Source organism: Lytechinus pictus, chromosome 6, assembly GCF_037042905.1.
Source record: "Lytechinus pictus isolate F3 Inbred chromosome 6, Lp3.0, whole genome shotgun sequence".
Classification (NCBI taxonomy): Eukaryota; Metazoa; Echinodermata; class Echinoidea; order Temnopleuroida; family Toxopneustidae; genus Lytechinus; species Lytechinus pictus.
The window spans coordinates 635,859-653,351 of NC_087250.1; the positions used below are offsets into that span (position 1 = coordinate 635,859).

The following is a 17,493-nucleotide window of genomic DNA, read 5'->3' on the forward strand; positions in this document are numbered from 1 at the left end:
GTGATGTCACATGTGAACAACTATTCAAAATGTCTCCTTTTCTCTCCTATAGTGAGATAAACTTTTCACCCATAATTGTGTTCTTTGAAAATCTATATTACATGCCCTCATTACATAAAGAATGCATACTTTACTAATAGATGTGATAAAAGAGGCTGATTATAAATACAAAATTAATTACAATAATGATCAAAACTTCAAATGCTCATAACTTTCTTATTATACATTCAATTTTCTCAAATTCTTGTTGATCTGTTTCTTTGATTTTTTCTGTGTTCGCACAAGGTACCTTGTCCAAAAGGTTTCATTTTCCTTTAAAGAGGTATCACATTAGCTGCTTGGCAGCACTTGTTGCATAAGAATATTGTTACCAGCCAAGCTCCATTTACATCAAAATACACAAAATTTCATATGAAAATGACTAAAATGCAAACATGAAACAAAAATATACACAAACAATCTATTCTTAAAAGAATATAAAATGACACAAAGATTCTTATTTTATCATACAGATCTGAAACCAATCCAAAAATGTTCAATGAGAGGAAACCTGAGTCTAGACAAGTGGTGCCAAAAGTTCATTTTTTTTTTGCATATTTGTTTCTTTTTTGCAATGAATGATTTTTTTAAAAGTTTTGTTACATATTTTTTTTTAATTTGTGATGATGGTGTATGTGCCATATAAGATGCCTGGGGGCCGTTTCATAAAGCTGTTCGTTGCTCTTAAGAGCGACTTTAAGAACGACTGGTTTCATCATTTCTTATGCGCTAAACCATCACCAATGAATATACCATTTACCACAAGAAAGGATCACCAGTCGTTCTTAAAGTCGCTCTTAACTTACGAACAGCTTTATGAAACACCCACCTGATCTGTTGTCAATAGACAATTATGACCTGTATGATCCTTGATGGTGATGTCATCACCCTTCTCTTGCCCGCTAATCCAAAGATCGTCGCAAAAAAATTTGCACAAGCGTAGAGCTGGATGTAAACTATACATAACATATAACTCATATGACACTCAAATTGTTCATAATTGTATGGGAATGGTAACTAAAGTAATTTGAAGTGTTTCTCTGTTAGAAAAAGCAAAAGGAAACAAAACAGTAAACATAAGAAATATACAACATAGACAGAAGTTTTGAATTTTTGGCTCCCCATAACAGGCCTCAGTGTCTTAAAGGTATTGTTTAACTTTGTGAGCAGCCGATTTAAAAAAATATCAAACCAAGATGAAACATGTGTACAAGTGCATGTATTAGAACTAATAAACCCTGAAAACAACCATTATTGAGAAAGAAAAGCTAAAACTACAAGGCAAACCCCGATTTTGTAAATAGGCGTCTTATAGACGCCTAAATAGTACACATAAAGTGTATGGGATGAAATTAAGATGGTGTTTTCGGTAACTTTATATTTCAATTTTTGAAGCACTAAATAATTATTTTCTAATGCAATTTTTTCTGGGCTTCATTTTTGTAACATATCATAGACACAGGTGACAAGTGTGACCTTCTAGCTCAGATTTTTTAAAAGTCAAACCAATGTTAACCAATCACTTTAACAAAAACCAATACAAAGGTATAGTAATCCATAAACTAAATATATTTATTTGTAAATGAAAATAAGTTTCCTTTATATACATACCTTGCCAGGTGTACTATGATTTGCAATGCGATCAATAATTGATCGTAATGCGATCAATAATTGATCGTAATGCGATCAATAATTGATCGTAATGCGATCAATAATTGATTGTAATGCGATCAATAATTGATTGTAATGCGATCAATAATTGATCGTAATGCGATCAATAATTGATCGTAATGCGATCAATAATTGATCATAATGCGATCAATAATTGATCGTAATGCAATTTCTAATTTCTCATAATGTGGAGTGCCAGATGATGAGAAATATAATAATGATGATCATAATAATGGTTTAATATCAAGTCTAGATATGACACTCCTGGCTGCTATTCCTGGAATGACTTGGTACCTCACCTGAGTCTAGAGTGCGTTGGTGAAGGATGATGTACAACCTTGAAACTAGTAAGATCATCACATCTGTATATATATATATATTCATCAATTGAAGTGCTTTAATTTCCTTTTATACATCTAAACATGAAATGTACACCTTGCCATTTTTGAAAACAGACATCATCCAGCCAATTACTCTTTCAAAAAATAAACAAAACAAGAACTGGTAAAAACTATCCTATCTGTCAAATAGAGAATACATGTATAAAACTAACAGGTTACAGTGACCAGATATGACTGACATATTTAACCCTTATTAAACCTCAACAAATTTCTCCGCTACGCCGCCGCGCAAATTTTTTGACCGCGCCGCTCACTGACTTTTTACTTTCAAGTCTAGTGCATCTTTTGAGACCAAATTTGTAATGTCCGGGTACGTGGTTCCAAAATTACGTGATATTTTGTAAGTGCATGTCAGTCCCAAAATTGCTCAAAAACGTGATTATGTGTACAAAGTCAATAAAAATTGTGTTTTTCAACCAAAAATCATAAATGTATGATTATTTTTACTTTTGTTGGTTTAGATGGATTTATCTTATGTTATTGATGATCACAAAAGGTTTCCTGACAAAGTTCATCGAAAAAAACAATAAAAAACAAAGGTTTGAACAAAGAAAGAAATACATAAGAATTAAAAAAACTATAAAATACACAAGAAATTAATCATTTTTAGGCAATTTTTTGTAGATTTTTTGTTAGAAATGTGAAAATCAATATGTTCACCAAAAATGAGCATTCTACTAGCTATATAAAGAGTTAAAGGCAAAAACATACACAAAAAAACAAAATTAGGGCAAATTTCATATGCTTATTTGCATAATTAATAAAAAAATATTAGCAATTAATTTTTTGAAAATTTTATTATAGTCTTACGTTTACATCCGGCTCTATGCGCGGGCAAATTTTTGCGGCGATCACGCAATCAACGACCGAGATCTGAGGGGGGGGGGGGGTCAAATTGACCGCCCCCCAGTATATATTGGTCTGAAATAGCCCAGTTAAGATAGGATTAACAAAACTTGTTTATAAACACAGTCAAATGACTGGCCCTGACTAAGTTTTCCTAATTTGACACATTGTCATACCAACATACTGATCAAGATATGGATGGTATATATTGGTAGACACAAAATATATTACAATTTTGCCAAAGTAGAGCAATATGGGCCAAAGATTGAAAATTGCAACTAGAAACATGGCGATATACAATAATTTTCTCGCAAAACTAAAAAAAACAATTTGGTGGTGCCAGAAATTATTTCTAATAGGACAATGACAGTGAAATAAAGCTAATGTTACATAATGACTTGTATAACATAATATTTTCATATTAATGATGGAATGTATTAAAAAAGAAAGCCTACATTAATAAAATAAGTGGAACGCCTCTGGCAGTCTCGCCTGCATAACGCGATTTGATATAGCAGCAGTGCCGACTTTGAAAACAGCTATTGAATAATTATTCACACAACAAAACATTCATATGATAAAAAAATACTATGCCCATAGACCGAAAATGACTTTTTACCATGATCATATGACCTAAACATGTGCAAAACAATCATTCATACTTGATTACCATTGTGTCTATGTTTCATGAACTAGATCCATAAACTTTCTAATATATGATGCCAATTCAACACGGCCAAAGCTAATTAACCTTAAATGACCTTTGATCTTGGTCATGTGACCTGAAACACGCTCATGATATTCAGGGATACATGGTTGCTCTTATGTCCAAATTTCATTAACTATATCCAAAAAATTTTAAAAGTTATGAAAATTCCACAAATACCCCCAACATGGCCAAAGTTTGTTGACCCTAAGTGACCTTTGACCTTGGTCATGTGACTTGAAACTCAGGCAGGATCTTCACTGATACACCATAACTCTCATTTATAAGTTTCATGAACTAGGTCCATATACTTTCTAAGTCATGATGACATTTCAAAAACTTAACCTTGGTTCAGATTTCAATGTTAACGATGCCGCCGCCATCAGAAAAAAAAATTATAAATTTATATCATGATATGAACATGTACTAATTTACCTAGGATATTTCAATGTCAGCTTTCAGAAAAACGTTTGATACAATTTGACTGTGTAGCCAACAAGATTTATGACATATTAACAATTTCGAATTCAATAAATAAACTAGAGATTTTCGCCAGGTCGTGGAGCCGAGCACATGTATCCCCGAACCCACCGCGTCATTCGTCATTGCGATATATAGAGCTCACACAGAAATTTGACAAAGAAATACAATCATCATGGCGACAATGACCCTGCCCACATTTTGCCTGTGGGTACCAAATATGATGATAATAATATGACGCAGCAGCGTGACTCTGCAGAACCTAAAGTATTGTCCAGTATCACCTGTTGGGCCTTTATAGAGTAATCTGGATATATTTTGTAAACCTAACCCTAAGACATATTCCAAGCAATACCTAACCTCATCATCTCAATCTAGGGCCAAAAGTGCCTCAGGTTTTAAAAGTGAAGATTAAATTTTAGTGGAATGGTGAATTGCTGACTCCACAAAACATCAAATAGTTTGAAACTATCAAAATTCTTTTCAATATTCCAGGATTAGCGAATAGAGGCACCTTAATTATCAAAATATCAGAGCCATGTATGTCCATCAAAGACAAATCATTATCAGCTAATTGAACACAGAATATATGACTGAATTTCCATGTGAGGCAAGGAGGTTTATTGCTCATAAAAATTGATTCCATTCAGGAAAAATGGAGTAAATTGTTTCCTTATGGATTTGTCAGAACTTATCATGCACATCTGAATGTTTAATCTGTATGTACTTCTTACTGCAAACGCATTATAAGCAGATTGAGGAGTTCATCTGAGCTCCTTAGCTGGAGCTGGAGTCGATCGTTGTTACTGCCTCAAGATAAAATGGACCATGCTAATTCAGGGTGTACAGAAGAAACCTACACATTAAATGTATAGATGAAAGAGATATGCTGAGATTCAATTCGCAAAGACATCTAGTTGTGACCGTAGGCTGATTAGACCGATATAGATCCATTTCTGAAGTCTGTTTTACCAATGAGGCAGTTGATGAGGACTGGCTTGCCTTTCTTACTGATCTCCTGAGCTTCAATCAGCTTCTGATGTATCTCATCTTTAGATTCATTTGTTAACTTGATACCTACTCCACCAATTCCTTCAACCGCCTTGTCATAGTCACAGAACTGTCGGGAAAATGATTTTTTTTTAAGAGTTAAGAAATAATAAATCATATGGAACAAGTTAGCTTGTGTGAAAACATAATAATGAAAGAATATGATAATCTAAAGTTTTAGTAAAATTGGACACACATTTGGATGTGCTATGGCAATCCTCATATTGGCAATGCAAATAAGATTTGTGATGTCACACATGTACAACTCTCCCGTTTAGACTCATGTCATCTCATAAAAGAAGATCTTGCAATAGAGACTAGATAAAAGAGACAACTGAAACGAAATAAGTACTAATAAGGGTAATTGGGAAAATGTACATGTGTGGCATCAGAGATGTTGGTGGCATTGCTAATGGGATGGTATGTAAAGCATTAAAGGAATCCAAAACCCAAGAAGAGTATGAGGCGCCGAATGTACCAATATTATATAGAACAATTATTTGTTATATAATCATTATTTATTAAATAATAACTATTATTTATATATAATTTACATTTTATTTGTAAATAACTACTATTATATAAAATATCATTTCTAATTATTTATATATAATTCCAAGTAATACTTCATTATTTGTAAATAATAATAGTTCGACATTCCATTATTTATAAATAATGATTATTTGTTTTTCATTATTTATAAATAATGATTATTTGTTTTTCATTATTTATAAATAATGATTATTTGTTTTTCATTATTTATAAATAATGATAATTGGTTTTTCATTATTTATAAATAATGATTATTTGTTTTTCATTATTTACAAATAATGATTATTTGTTTTTCATTATTTATAAATAATGATTATTTGTTTTTCATTATTTATAAATAATTTGTTGAGTTTTCTATTATTTATAAATAATGATTATTTGTTAAATAATGAAAACGTCTACTTCATTATTTATAAATAATTTTTTCGAGTGCACCATTATTCTCATTATTTATAAATAATCATTATTTAATGTTCGAGTTTTCCATTATTTATAAATAAAGATTATTTGTTAAATAATGAAATATCTACTTCATTATTTATAAATAATAATTTTGTTTCAATATCCCATTAATCATTATTTATAAACAATTTTTACAGTTTGCCATTATATACAAATAATCATTATTTATATACAAATAACCATTATTTATTAAATAATGCCATTATTTATTAAATAATGCCATTATTTATTAAATAATGCCATTATTTATTAAATAATGCCATTATTTATTAAATAATGGAAAACTCGCTATAACATGCAAATGTGGGACCGCCCATGATATGAATATTCATGATGCGATTTCCTTTTTCGTGATTTTTCTTCACAAATTTTTGTCCATTTCCTCTTCATAATGACATTTCTTGAAGCAATTTTCTAGGGATATGGTCTGATTGTAATATTCTTCATTTTCTATATAACTTCGTCTTCGTAGAAATATCAAAAAGTGTAATTTTATACGATTTTTCCTACAGTTCACAATCCCCATAGGCGCGCGTGTACGGTAGGGACAACCGGTGAATCGACGGAGTGCTCTTCATCGAAATACTACGTTGGTTGGTCCCCGGAAGTGGCGGGCGGAATTTAGCCCGAATCCTCGATGGAAGTCGATCAAGTGCATATGAGCTGAGAGAGTGAAATATCAGTGTACTTGTACAGGCCCTTCTACTTTTTATAAATATTTCTTGTTGCTTTTTTTGTTAAGTTAATTTTTCCTGGTGTAGAGATAAGTTTCAGTTCTAATAATGCACTTCAAATACATTTTGGAGTGTCTGTTTGAGGCGTTTGGGGCGATTTCACCCTGGCCCCAAAATGCTCGCAACGACAATACGGGGGCATGATGACCCCTAAATTTTAAAAAACTTATTTTTCTATTGAAAATTATCACAAAATTCACCAAAAGTGTGCACGAAAGCCTTCGTATTTCACTTTTAAAACTCCAAAAAGTGCCCAAATGACAAGCTTGGTCGCTTCGCTGTGTCGCTTTCAACTTGAGAACGTTTACGCGTCTGCTTCGATATATCCCCCCCCCCCTCCTCCGAAAGAAATTCTGTATACGGCCATTCTCTAAAGAGCCTGGCACATTGATTTATGTATACTTTCATTTTCATTATTTTTATCTCATTATCAACATGGCCTTACGCATAATTTTTTCCAGGGGGGCCGGGGCCGGAGCATGACGCGCGTAAACTTTCTCAAAAAAATCTTGAAAGCGAGACAGCCACGGGACCAAGCCAAAATGACAAGCTTAGTCGCTTCGCTGTCTCGCTTTCAACTTAATTGAGAACGTTTACGCGTGTCTGCCCCCACCCCCCGAAAAAAATTTTGTGAACGGCCATGCTCAAAAGAGCATATGGCACATTGATTTATATGTACTTTTCATTTTCATTATTTTTATCACATTATCATCATGGCCTTACACAGAATTTTTACCGGGGGGGGGGGGGGGGGGGGGGAGCAGCTAGGACACGCGTAAAGTTTCTCAAAAAAATCTTGAAAGCGAGACAGCGACGCGACCAAGCTCAAATGACAAGCTTGGTCGCTTCGCTTTTTCAAGATTTTTATGAGAAAGTTTACGCGCGTCATGCTCCGGCCCCGGCCCCCCTGGAAAAAATTATGCGTAAGGCCATGTTGATAATGAGATAAAAATAATGAAAATGAAAGTATACATAAATCAATGTGCCAGGCTCTTTAGAGCATGGCCGTATACAGAATTTCTTTCGGAGGAGGGGGGGGGGGATATATCGAAGCAGACGCGTAAACGTTCTCAAGTTGAAAGCGACACAGCGAAGCGACCAAGCTTGTCATTTGGGCACTTTTGGAGTTTTAAAAGTGAAATACGAAGGCTTTCGTGCACACTTTTGGTGAATTTTGTGATAATTTTCAATAGAAAAATAAGTTTTTTAAAATTTAGGGGTCATCATGCCCCCGTATTGTCGTTGCGAGCATTTTGGGGCCAGGGTGAAATCGCCCCAAACGCCTCAAACAGACACTCCAAAATGTATTTGAAGTGCATTATTAGAACTGAAACTTATCTCTACACCAGGAAAAATTAACTTAACAAAAAAAGCAACAAGAAATATTTATAAAAAGTAGAAGGGCCTGTACAAGTACACTGATATTTCACTCTCTCAGCTCATATGCACTTGATCGACTTCCATCGAGGATTCGGGCTAAATTCCGCCCGCCACTTCCGGGGACCAACCAACGTAGTATTTCGATGAAGAGCACTCCGTCGATTCACCGGTTGTCCCTACCGTACACGCGCGCCTATGGGGATTGTGAACTGTAGGAAAAATCGTATAAAATTACACTTTTTGATATTTCTACGAAGACGAAGTTATATAGAAAATGAAGAATATTACAATCAGACCATATCCCTAGAAAATTGCTTCAAGAAATGTCATTATGAAGAGGAAATGGACAAAAATTTGTGAAGAAAAATCACGAAAAAGGAAATCGCATCATGAATATTCATATCATGGGCGGTCCCACATTTGCATGTTATAGCGAGTTTTCCATTATTTAATAAATAATGGCATTATTTAATAAATAATGGCATTATTTAATAAATAATGGCATTATTTAATAAATAATGGTTATTTGTATATAAATAATGATTATTTGTATATAATGGCAAACTGTAAAAATTGTTTATAAATAATGATTAATGGGATATTGAAACAAAATTATTATTTATAAATAATGAAGTAGATATTTCATTATTTAACAAATAATCTTTATTTATAAATAATGGAAAACTCGAACATTAAATAATGATTATTTATAAATAATGAGAATAATGGTGCACTCGAAAAAATTATTTATAAATAATGAAGTAGACGTTTTCATTATTTAACAAATAATCATTATTTATAAATAATAGAAAACTCAACAAATTATTTATAAATAATGAAAAACAAATAATCATTATTTATAAATAATGAAAAACAAATAATCATTATTTGTAAATAATGAAAAACAAATTATCATTATTTATAAATAATGAAAAACCAATTATCATTATTTATAAATAATGAAAAACAAATAATCATTATTTATAAATAATGAAAAACAAATAATCATTATTTATAAATAATGAAAAACAAATAATCATTATTTATAAATAATGGAATGTCGAACTATTATTATTTACAAATAATGAAGTATTACTTGGAATTATATATAAATAATTAGAAATGATATTTTATATAATAGTAGTTATTTACAAATAAAATGTAAATTATATATAAATAATAGTTATTATTTAATAAATAATGATTATATAACAAATAATTGTTCTATATAATATTGGTACATTCGGCGCCTCATAGAAGAGAAGCAAACTTATTGGAAAGAGTAAAATGAGAAGAACAATTTAAAACAAGTTTCATCAAAATCGGTTATAAAATAAGCGAGTTATGGAAGTTTGAAAAGTCTTGTTGTACTTTCTATGGGGATCCTCAAATTGGCAAACATGCTTCAAAATGGCTGATTTTGTGGACAACCCTCAATTTGTTTTGTACACATATTTTCCCCTTTATTTTAAATGTACATATTTCACATCATCTCCTCCTGACCTTGATATATGTGGTGTGAATTACATTTTCCCATTACATATTTTATGCTCAGAATGAGGCAATATGCAATTTTAAAGATGATAATAGGGAAAATCTGAAAAATTGTGTACAAAACAAGTGGAGAGTTGTCCACAAAATCAGCCATTTTAAAGCATGTTTGCCAATTTGAGGATTCCCATAGAAAGTACAACAAGACTTTTTAAGCATCCATAACTTGCTTATTTCACAACCGATTTTTGATGAAACTTATTTTAAATTGTTCCTCTTATTTTACTCTTTCCAATGAGATTGCTTCTCTTCTTGGGTTTTGGATTCCTTTAATGCTTTACATACCATCTCTTTCCAATAAGATTGCTTCTCATCTTGGGTTTTGGTTTCCTTTAATGTTCCCAATATTCAAAAGCTCATAACTTTCTTGGTCTTTTGCTCGATTTGTCTCTTTTACATGAATCCATCTGGTTTCAATGAATTCATTCTTCTTTATACTTAACAAGAGTCGAATAGGGATAGCAAATGTCACAATACATCATCAAGTCAAATAGGAAAATCATTTCAAAACAAAAAGCTCAGGAACTTCAAGAGTAAGATTTTTCATTGAAAAGAAGAAGAGTTCTGTGATGTTATGAACAGTAGGCAATAATTACTCACATGGGAGATATTAGGAATTATGTCTACTTGTCAAAATATATTGATGATCTTCTTGCAAAAGAGTGAAAACTGATATGACTAGATTAGGAATATTTTTTCATAAATGGAAACTTTAGGGGGGGGAAATGATGGATCCAAGATAAAACCTTTGGGATTCAAAGATATCCCAAATGATAATTTAATACATAAATTGCCATACAATTAGTTTGGATTCAATTACTTTATCATCTCCCATTTTTGAGGGATGGGGTAGCTTCTAAACAATATACAATATAATCATTTGATATGAGCGATTTTGTACACAATGAATGAATCCCTTGAAGGTAAACTTCCATTGACTGTTATGTGATAACATAATATAGTCTACAGTTCTTTATAGACAAAGTACTTACAGCTAGATCACAGCTGACTCTTGATCCTAATATTGGGACCTGTTCCCTACAGATCTGAGTCCAACACGCATCGTTGCCAATCACTGCAATAACAGGTGTGTTATGACGGCTGTACGTATCAAACTCAATCAAGCTGTAACCTAATGATCCATCACCATAAACAATCCAGATGTTGGAATCAGGGTTGCAAAGTTTGGCACCAAGAGCAAAGCCACCACCGACACCAAGAGTCCCAAAGGCACCAGGATCTAGCCACTTTAGAGGACCTCTTGGTCTGTGTAAGAAAACCAGTTATACACCAAGTAAATTGATGGATTATATGCTAAAAATAGAAAAATAATATCAAGGTACAAGATATAACAACTACTCACTTTGCCAATTCACTCATTTTTCACAGCTTACCAGCTGAATTTCTGCTGTACAAACATTCATTTTCACTGACATTGAAAATGAGCATCACTCATCAGCCAGTGAACTACGGCACCATCTCATCCATTTTTTTTATTGTTCATATTAACAAACCAGACATAGACATCCCCCGAAAATTTACTTTGCCCAATCGATCGTGGGCCCGGCAGTGCCAGATTGACGTAGCTCTATCCCTCAAATCGTTGGGCACCAAATAGGGTAGCAGCAACTCGCAACTTTAAACATCTTTTGGTCTGACACGGCCAAGGTTTGAACTTCCGACCTCCCGGTTGAGAGATGGATGCCCTACCATTGGAGCCAACACACTGGTCTTACCAAAGAATTGTAATCTAAACTCTTTTCACATACAATGCACAAATATTCATCTGGTAAGCAGTAAAAATAAATGAAACTTGCCATGTTATATTTTTCATCTGCATAGCTTTCCAATATTTCTTTGGGCTTCCAATAGTCTTTAGTACTATGGCCAATTTGAATAGAATTTCAATGTCAGCTTTTACAGAAAATTGTATACAATTGTTATAAACTAGGATAAAAGACTATTTATTTAGGGCTTTTCTTGGTTAAAATTTTTTGTTGTGTTAGCTCCAATTACCAATTTTTTTTTACATGTGATGCACTTGACAGTGAGATTTAGTTATAAATTCAAATTAAGATTAAAAATTTCTAGCAAATATGAAATGGATACACTGAATAATTTATCAAAAATGTGAAATAAATATCAACAGCATCATAATAAAATATTGCTGAACAACACCAATTAATAATAATGTAGTACTGAAGCATCAGCAGTATTGCCTTAACTTTTTCATCACTCACCACTGACATCATCATCATCGTCGTTATTATTATCAAAATAAATATCATATTTCTTGTTCTTTCAACACACCGTCATCATGCCAATAATCTCATTCCCTTACTAACCTTAGTATATAAGCAGCACTTCCAACAAAGTCTCCACCGTCTGCTACAATTATACTATTATCTTCCATTACATCTTCAACCTGGTATAAGACATTTAGAGGATTCAGATATCTATCTGCTTTCTCCGATGCCTTCGTTCTACAAAATAAAATTGTTGAGGTTTGAGTTGGTTGAGATTAATGTAACTGAGAACCATCAGCAGTGCAAAAGATTTAAAACACAATAATTGTTGATTTTTCCATCCTTTTTTTTTCAGTTTGTTTTGGAAGAATATGCAAAGATTCACTGCACAGAATTATTATTCATGTCCCGACTCCCAACATTCAAAACCTAATAGCTTTAGTATGTGTTAACCATTTGTGTACCGCCCTCTATGTTTGCTTGTGAATAATACTTATGCAAGACATCAAAATAGATCTTATTTCTGACCAGCGCATACTATGTGACCTGACTGACCTAAGATCCGATTGCAACTAGACCAGTGATAACTTGTTGCAATCAGATCTTAGTGCTTATTGCATTGCACAGTGTGTGCTTTCTTAAAAGGGATGCTCCGGGCTGAAGACATTTGTATCTCAATAAACAGAGTAAAATTCACAAAGCAAAATGCTGAAAACTTGATTAAAATCGGATAACAAATAACAAAGTTACTGAATTTTAAAGATTTGCATTATTCCGGTGAAACAGTTCTAGGCATGTCTTTATGAATATTCATTAGATTTGCTGATGATGTCATATCCCCACTTGTTCTTTTGTATTGTATTATATGAAATTAGGTTTATTCAAATTTTCTCTACCAAGAACTAAAACAATTGGGGTGACAACTGATTAAGTGCATTAGTTATTTCTTGCTGCAAATTATTTCATCATAATGGAGACACATCATTTACACATGTATGAAAAAAATTAAGATATTATGATTTCATGTAGTAACAAAAGAAAAAGGAAAGTGGGGATATGACATCATCAGCCCACCTAATGAATATTCATTAAGACATGCCTAGAACTGAATCAATTTATTTAGATATAAATATCTTCGGCCCGGAGCATTCTTTTCAATCTTACAGCATACAATCATTTCAGGCGCACTCAGGTATCATTTATAGCAGCCTCTCTTCCAGCTTAATACTGAGGAAGCTAACATAGTTAACACTGAAGGATTATTATTGAGTTAATACACTTTACTATAAATACAAAAAGAATATCGGGCAGATTTACAAATGAACTCAACTTGATGATCATTGGATAATATTAGTAGCAAGTCCATGATTTGGGAATAGAAAGGGAGCATCGGCAAATAGTTAATAAAGGGGGCGCATATTAAAATAAAGCGGGTTGTGCGTCCTATCCCTGCCCCCCTCTCCCACCCCCACCTGGATCAACCATTGAATGATAGAAACATTGTAGATAAAGCTGCCTCTTGATGAAACAAAGGTGTAAGATATACTATTGTTACCAGCTTGAGTAGTGAGTAAGCCCAGACAACATTTCATGAATATTCATTGTCTTACATCTTACCTTGATTTACATTAGCTAAGGAGCCAAGGTGTCTTACTGTTACTATGGTAACTGTCAAATGAACATTTAGTAAATCCTTTTATGAAATGCTCCCCTAATCCCTGCTGTATAGAAGTTTAAAACCCCTACTTATTAATCATGTGTGCATACTGTATATCAAATAGCTTAAGTTAAACACTTAACCAGTGTACACTTATTTCGGTGCACTTCAAAATACAAAGTTTAGATACTGTTTTTAGAATCTGAATATGGAAAGCATACTTACAGATTAGCTGTTTCTTTTTCTTGGTCACGATCTCTGAGTGTTTGAATCCAATCTTCATTGCATGTATATGAACCTAGACCTTTCTGAATCTCAACTAAATAACTGGCTGGATCACCCTGGATGGCTAGTGTAGGCTTCCAAAATAGATCAGTATTCTAGAAGAGAAATATACCGTTATTACATCAGCTTGGCCAAACAATAATAATATTGACTGGCCTTCAGGGAACATAAAATAAATATCCCACAACAGAATCATATTGGCACAGGTCTTTAGGCAAGGGGAATGTATTTAATGTTCACAAAGCGAGTCAATCAATCATTTTATTATAATCCACACTGTCTGCACTCAACCCAGGTGAGGTAAATGGGTACCGGCAGGAAATAATTCCTCAAAAAGCTGTGTGCACCTGAATCGGTGGCCTAGCTTAGCCGGGTAATAATACTAGCAGTGCCCGCTGGGAGAACAGTTTTCGGAACTGAAGTGGCTACCCTGGGTAAATATTCCATTATTATTATTATTAATCAAAATCAGGCAAATACATGTACATGAAAATGGAGATATCCTTAAAGAATAGGCTGCTATAACATGTATGTCATAGATTGTTGGTGAATGGAATAATAATGACACGTATCTATTTGTATGGGTATTCATATGTCCAGATGCAAGAGTGAAGGAAGTACAAAGGTATGATTGAGCAATGTCTCTGTATGCAGAGTCTGTATAGACCAAGCAAAGTAAAAATATTATACCCCACTTATTAAAAATATTCATGAAAACTAGGAAATATAGCTCAGATGTCTGATCGGGATAGGGATGTGTATTAATAAGGAAAGTCTCCTACCATTATAGTAATCCATTTGAATCAAGTTCAAATTATTTTTACCAGCATTATATTGACATCACACTATTAAACAACAGACTATGTATTTGCACTGCACCATGTTTGGAAAGTAAATATGTGTGATTAGTAGCGGGACATCAATCTAATACAAATGAAGAAAGGAAAGGGAGAAACCTTGTAAAGTTGTTCCTTGTTACGATTGACAGCAATGACCTTTGATTTCCTGCTTAATGATCGGCCGTAATTCAGACGGAAATCACACACAGATCCTTCAAAGAAAAAAAGAAAAGATTTCATAAAAAATTGTAATTATCAATAAAAATAACAACACATATAAATACTTTGCGTATAAAGTACTTAAAAGTTACTGAAGTCTCTTAAGCACTCTACAATTATGCAACAGTATTACCCTGGCTTTATCCCACTTTCCAAACACTGATTTATTCAAAATCATAGCTTTTTCAAACCAAATACTAATTAAAGGTTTATTGACACTTGGAGAGTATATCACCATCCCCCCCCCACCCCCAAAAGAACCCAACTCAATGTTTATAATTCAGGAGTATACCAACTTCAACCCTAAACTCAGCTTTTAAATTTGGTAATATTACTAACCGGCCAAGATAACAACATCCGCCTCCTTGAGGGCGTCCTTTCTACGTTGTCGAATGTGAAGCGGACTATTCCTTCCCAGCATGCCCCTGGCCATACCAGCTAAGAAACATGGGATACCAATGGCCTACATAGAGGCAACAGAAAGCATTTCACAAGATAAGTCTGACAAGATAAGCCAACAGACAACTATTTAACAATCTCAATGATTAATGCACTGTAAAACCCCTCCTATGAACAAGTGATGCATTATATCCCACATGAAATCAGAATTAGAGTGCAAGTATTACTAGTCAATATAAATTTAGTTTTAGCAACTCTTATGAGTACAATTGAGGATACAATCTTGAGATTAGTCATGACTGAATTAATAAGACATCGTTCCATGTATGAGGAAAATGAAGATTCTCTTTATTTTCCTCATACATGGAAAGGGTTCAAAGAAAACAAAATGAAACACAGCCATGTTCTCATGCATTTATATTGTATTGGATGGCTCAGAATGGAATACCAAAAAATATTCCAAGAGTTCTGGAAAATATTCTATGAATCGCAGATGAGTGGAATATTGGCCCTAACGAGTGCAATATTTCTGGTATTTCATGAAATAAAGCCATCCAATATCATTATTTTCATCTATCCCCCCAAAAAAAATTTTTAAAGAGGGAGCAATTTGATTTAACGAGTCATATCACTTATCACATTATGCCATTTTCACTTCATACTTGGGATCATATTTGGTTGACATGAGACTTGCACTTCATTGAGGGCAGTTGTGCTCTATGCTGCGCATCGCATTGCTTTCATTGTACGCGTTGTATATTTCACGCACGCCCATAAACTGTTGAGTAAGCTTTCATAGTCGATAGCAAAGTTTGAACAGGGGCCTATGGGATATTCGTCGGATTTCGGTCCTTTTTAGGGATACCGTCCTTTAACGCACAGACAATTGATGCAGACCAAAAGTGCATTTTCAATGCATCGCTAAAACACTCTATATAGATGATAATGTAAAATATTGCACGAAAGCCCCACCCTTTTCAATCTTTCGCTCAATATTCTACAGGAGGGATATGATGCCAATTTTCATTGGTGACAATCTATGGATAAAGGTGGATGGTCAATATGTCACATGTTTCTCACAAATAAATGTGCATGCTTTATTCATAATAATACATGTTTGAAGTTTATGTGGTAAATTATTGTGTGCAGAAGATGACCGAGATCATTAGAGAGTGGAAGGAGAAAGCCACCAATCAGCCCATAATGCCTCAAAATAGGTAACACAGTGACTCTCACCTCTAAAGCTGCCCTAAGCTTGTCTGCAGGTAAAGGTGGTAGTGTTGATTGACTACCAAGTAATATAACAGGTTTCTTTGCTCTGCTAATAATCTCAATACCCTGTTGAACTATATACAAAGAAAAACATAGAAAGAAAGGATCATTTAATCATGTTAGACAAGCCAGCTATTCAAGGAAAGACAGATTCATCCCACTTCAAAGCATAATATTCTGACGAAAACCATGTCTGGACCAACCACATTACAGTAGAAACAAAAATAACTAGATGGATTTGCAACTGCATGCAGTAAAAAAATCTCCTCCCATTGCCAGATGAAGAATAAATTACACAACTAAAAGCCTATATGGCCTTGTGACTCAACCAAGTTTGAATTTGAACCATCAAACCATTTTTCAACGAACTTGCTCAGTTTGTCTGATGGTTTGTTGGTATGTTTGTTTTTTTGCTTTTGTTGTTTTATTGATTCATTGTGTACTTAAGTCAGCTGACCTGTGCGCCTTGAAACACCCGTATAAAGCTCCCTATAAATCATATTTGTATTATTTTGTAATAACGTAATATTTTCAGGTATACATGACCTCTGTGACCCTTGACCAAATGACCCCCAAAATCTATTTGTATCAAAGTCCATACATAACTAAATTTTCCAGTTGATCCCTTAGTCTCAAAGTTATTTCAGTGTACATTGTATGTAATGACCTTGTGACATACGACCTTTGATAAAAAGAAACCAAAA

At 33.5% G+C, this 17,493-nt stretch overlaps 1 protein-coding gene across 1 annotated transcript in view; it reads right to left on the reverse strand.

Moving 5' to 3' along the window:
- Positions 1-1,593: 1,593 nt before the first annotated feature.
- LOC129263622 (2-hydroxyacyl-CoA lyase 2-like) overlaps positions 1,594-17,493 on the reverse strand; it is a 28,174-nt gene continuing 12,274 nt past the window's right edge. Inside the window, exons 7-13 of the mRNA XM_064100607.1 lie at positions 16,754-16,863; positions 15,458-15,581; positions 15,017-15,111; positions 14,001-14,155; positions 12,218-12,355; positions 10,865-11,138; positions 1,594-5,263 (exon numbers count right to left, since the gene is read on the reverse strand). Of these exons, the coding sequence (XP_063956677.1) occupies positions 5,078-5,263; positions 10,865-11,138; positions 12,218-12,355; positions 14,001-14,155; positions 15,017-15,111; positions 15,458-15,581; positions 16,754-16,863 (1,082 nt within the window). The 3' untranslated portion in view covers positions 1,594-5,077. The remainder of the gene's footprint in view (positions 5,264-10,864; positions 11,139-12,217; positions 12,356-14,000; positions 14,156-15,016; positions 15,112-15,457; positions 15,582-16,753; positions 16,864-17,493) is intronic.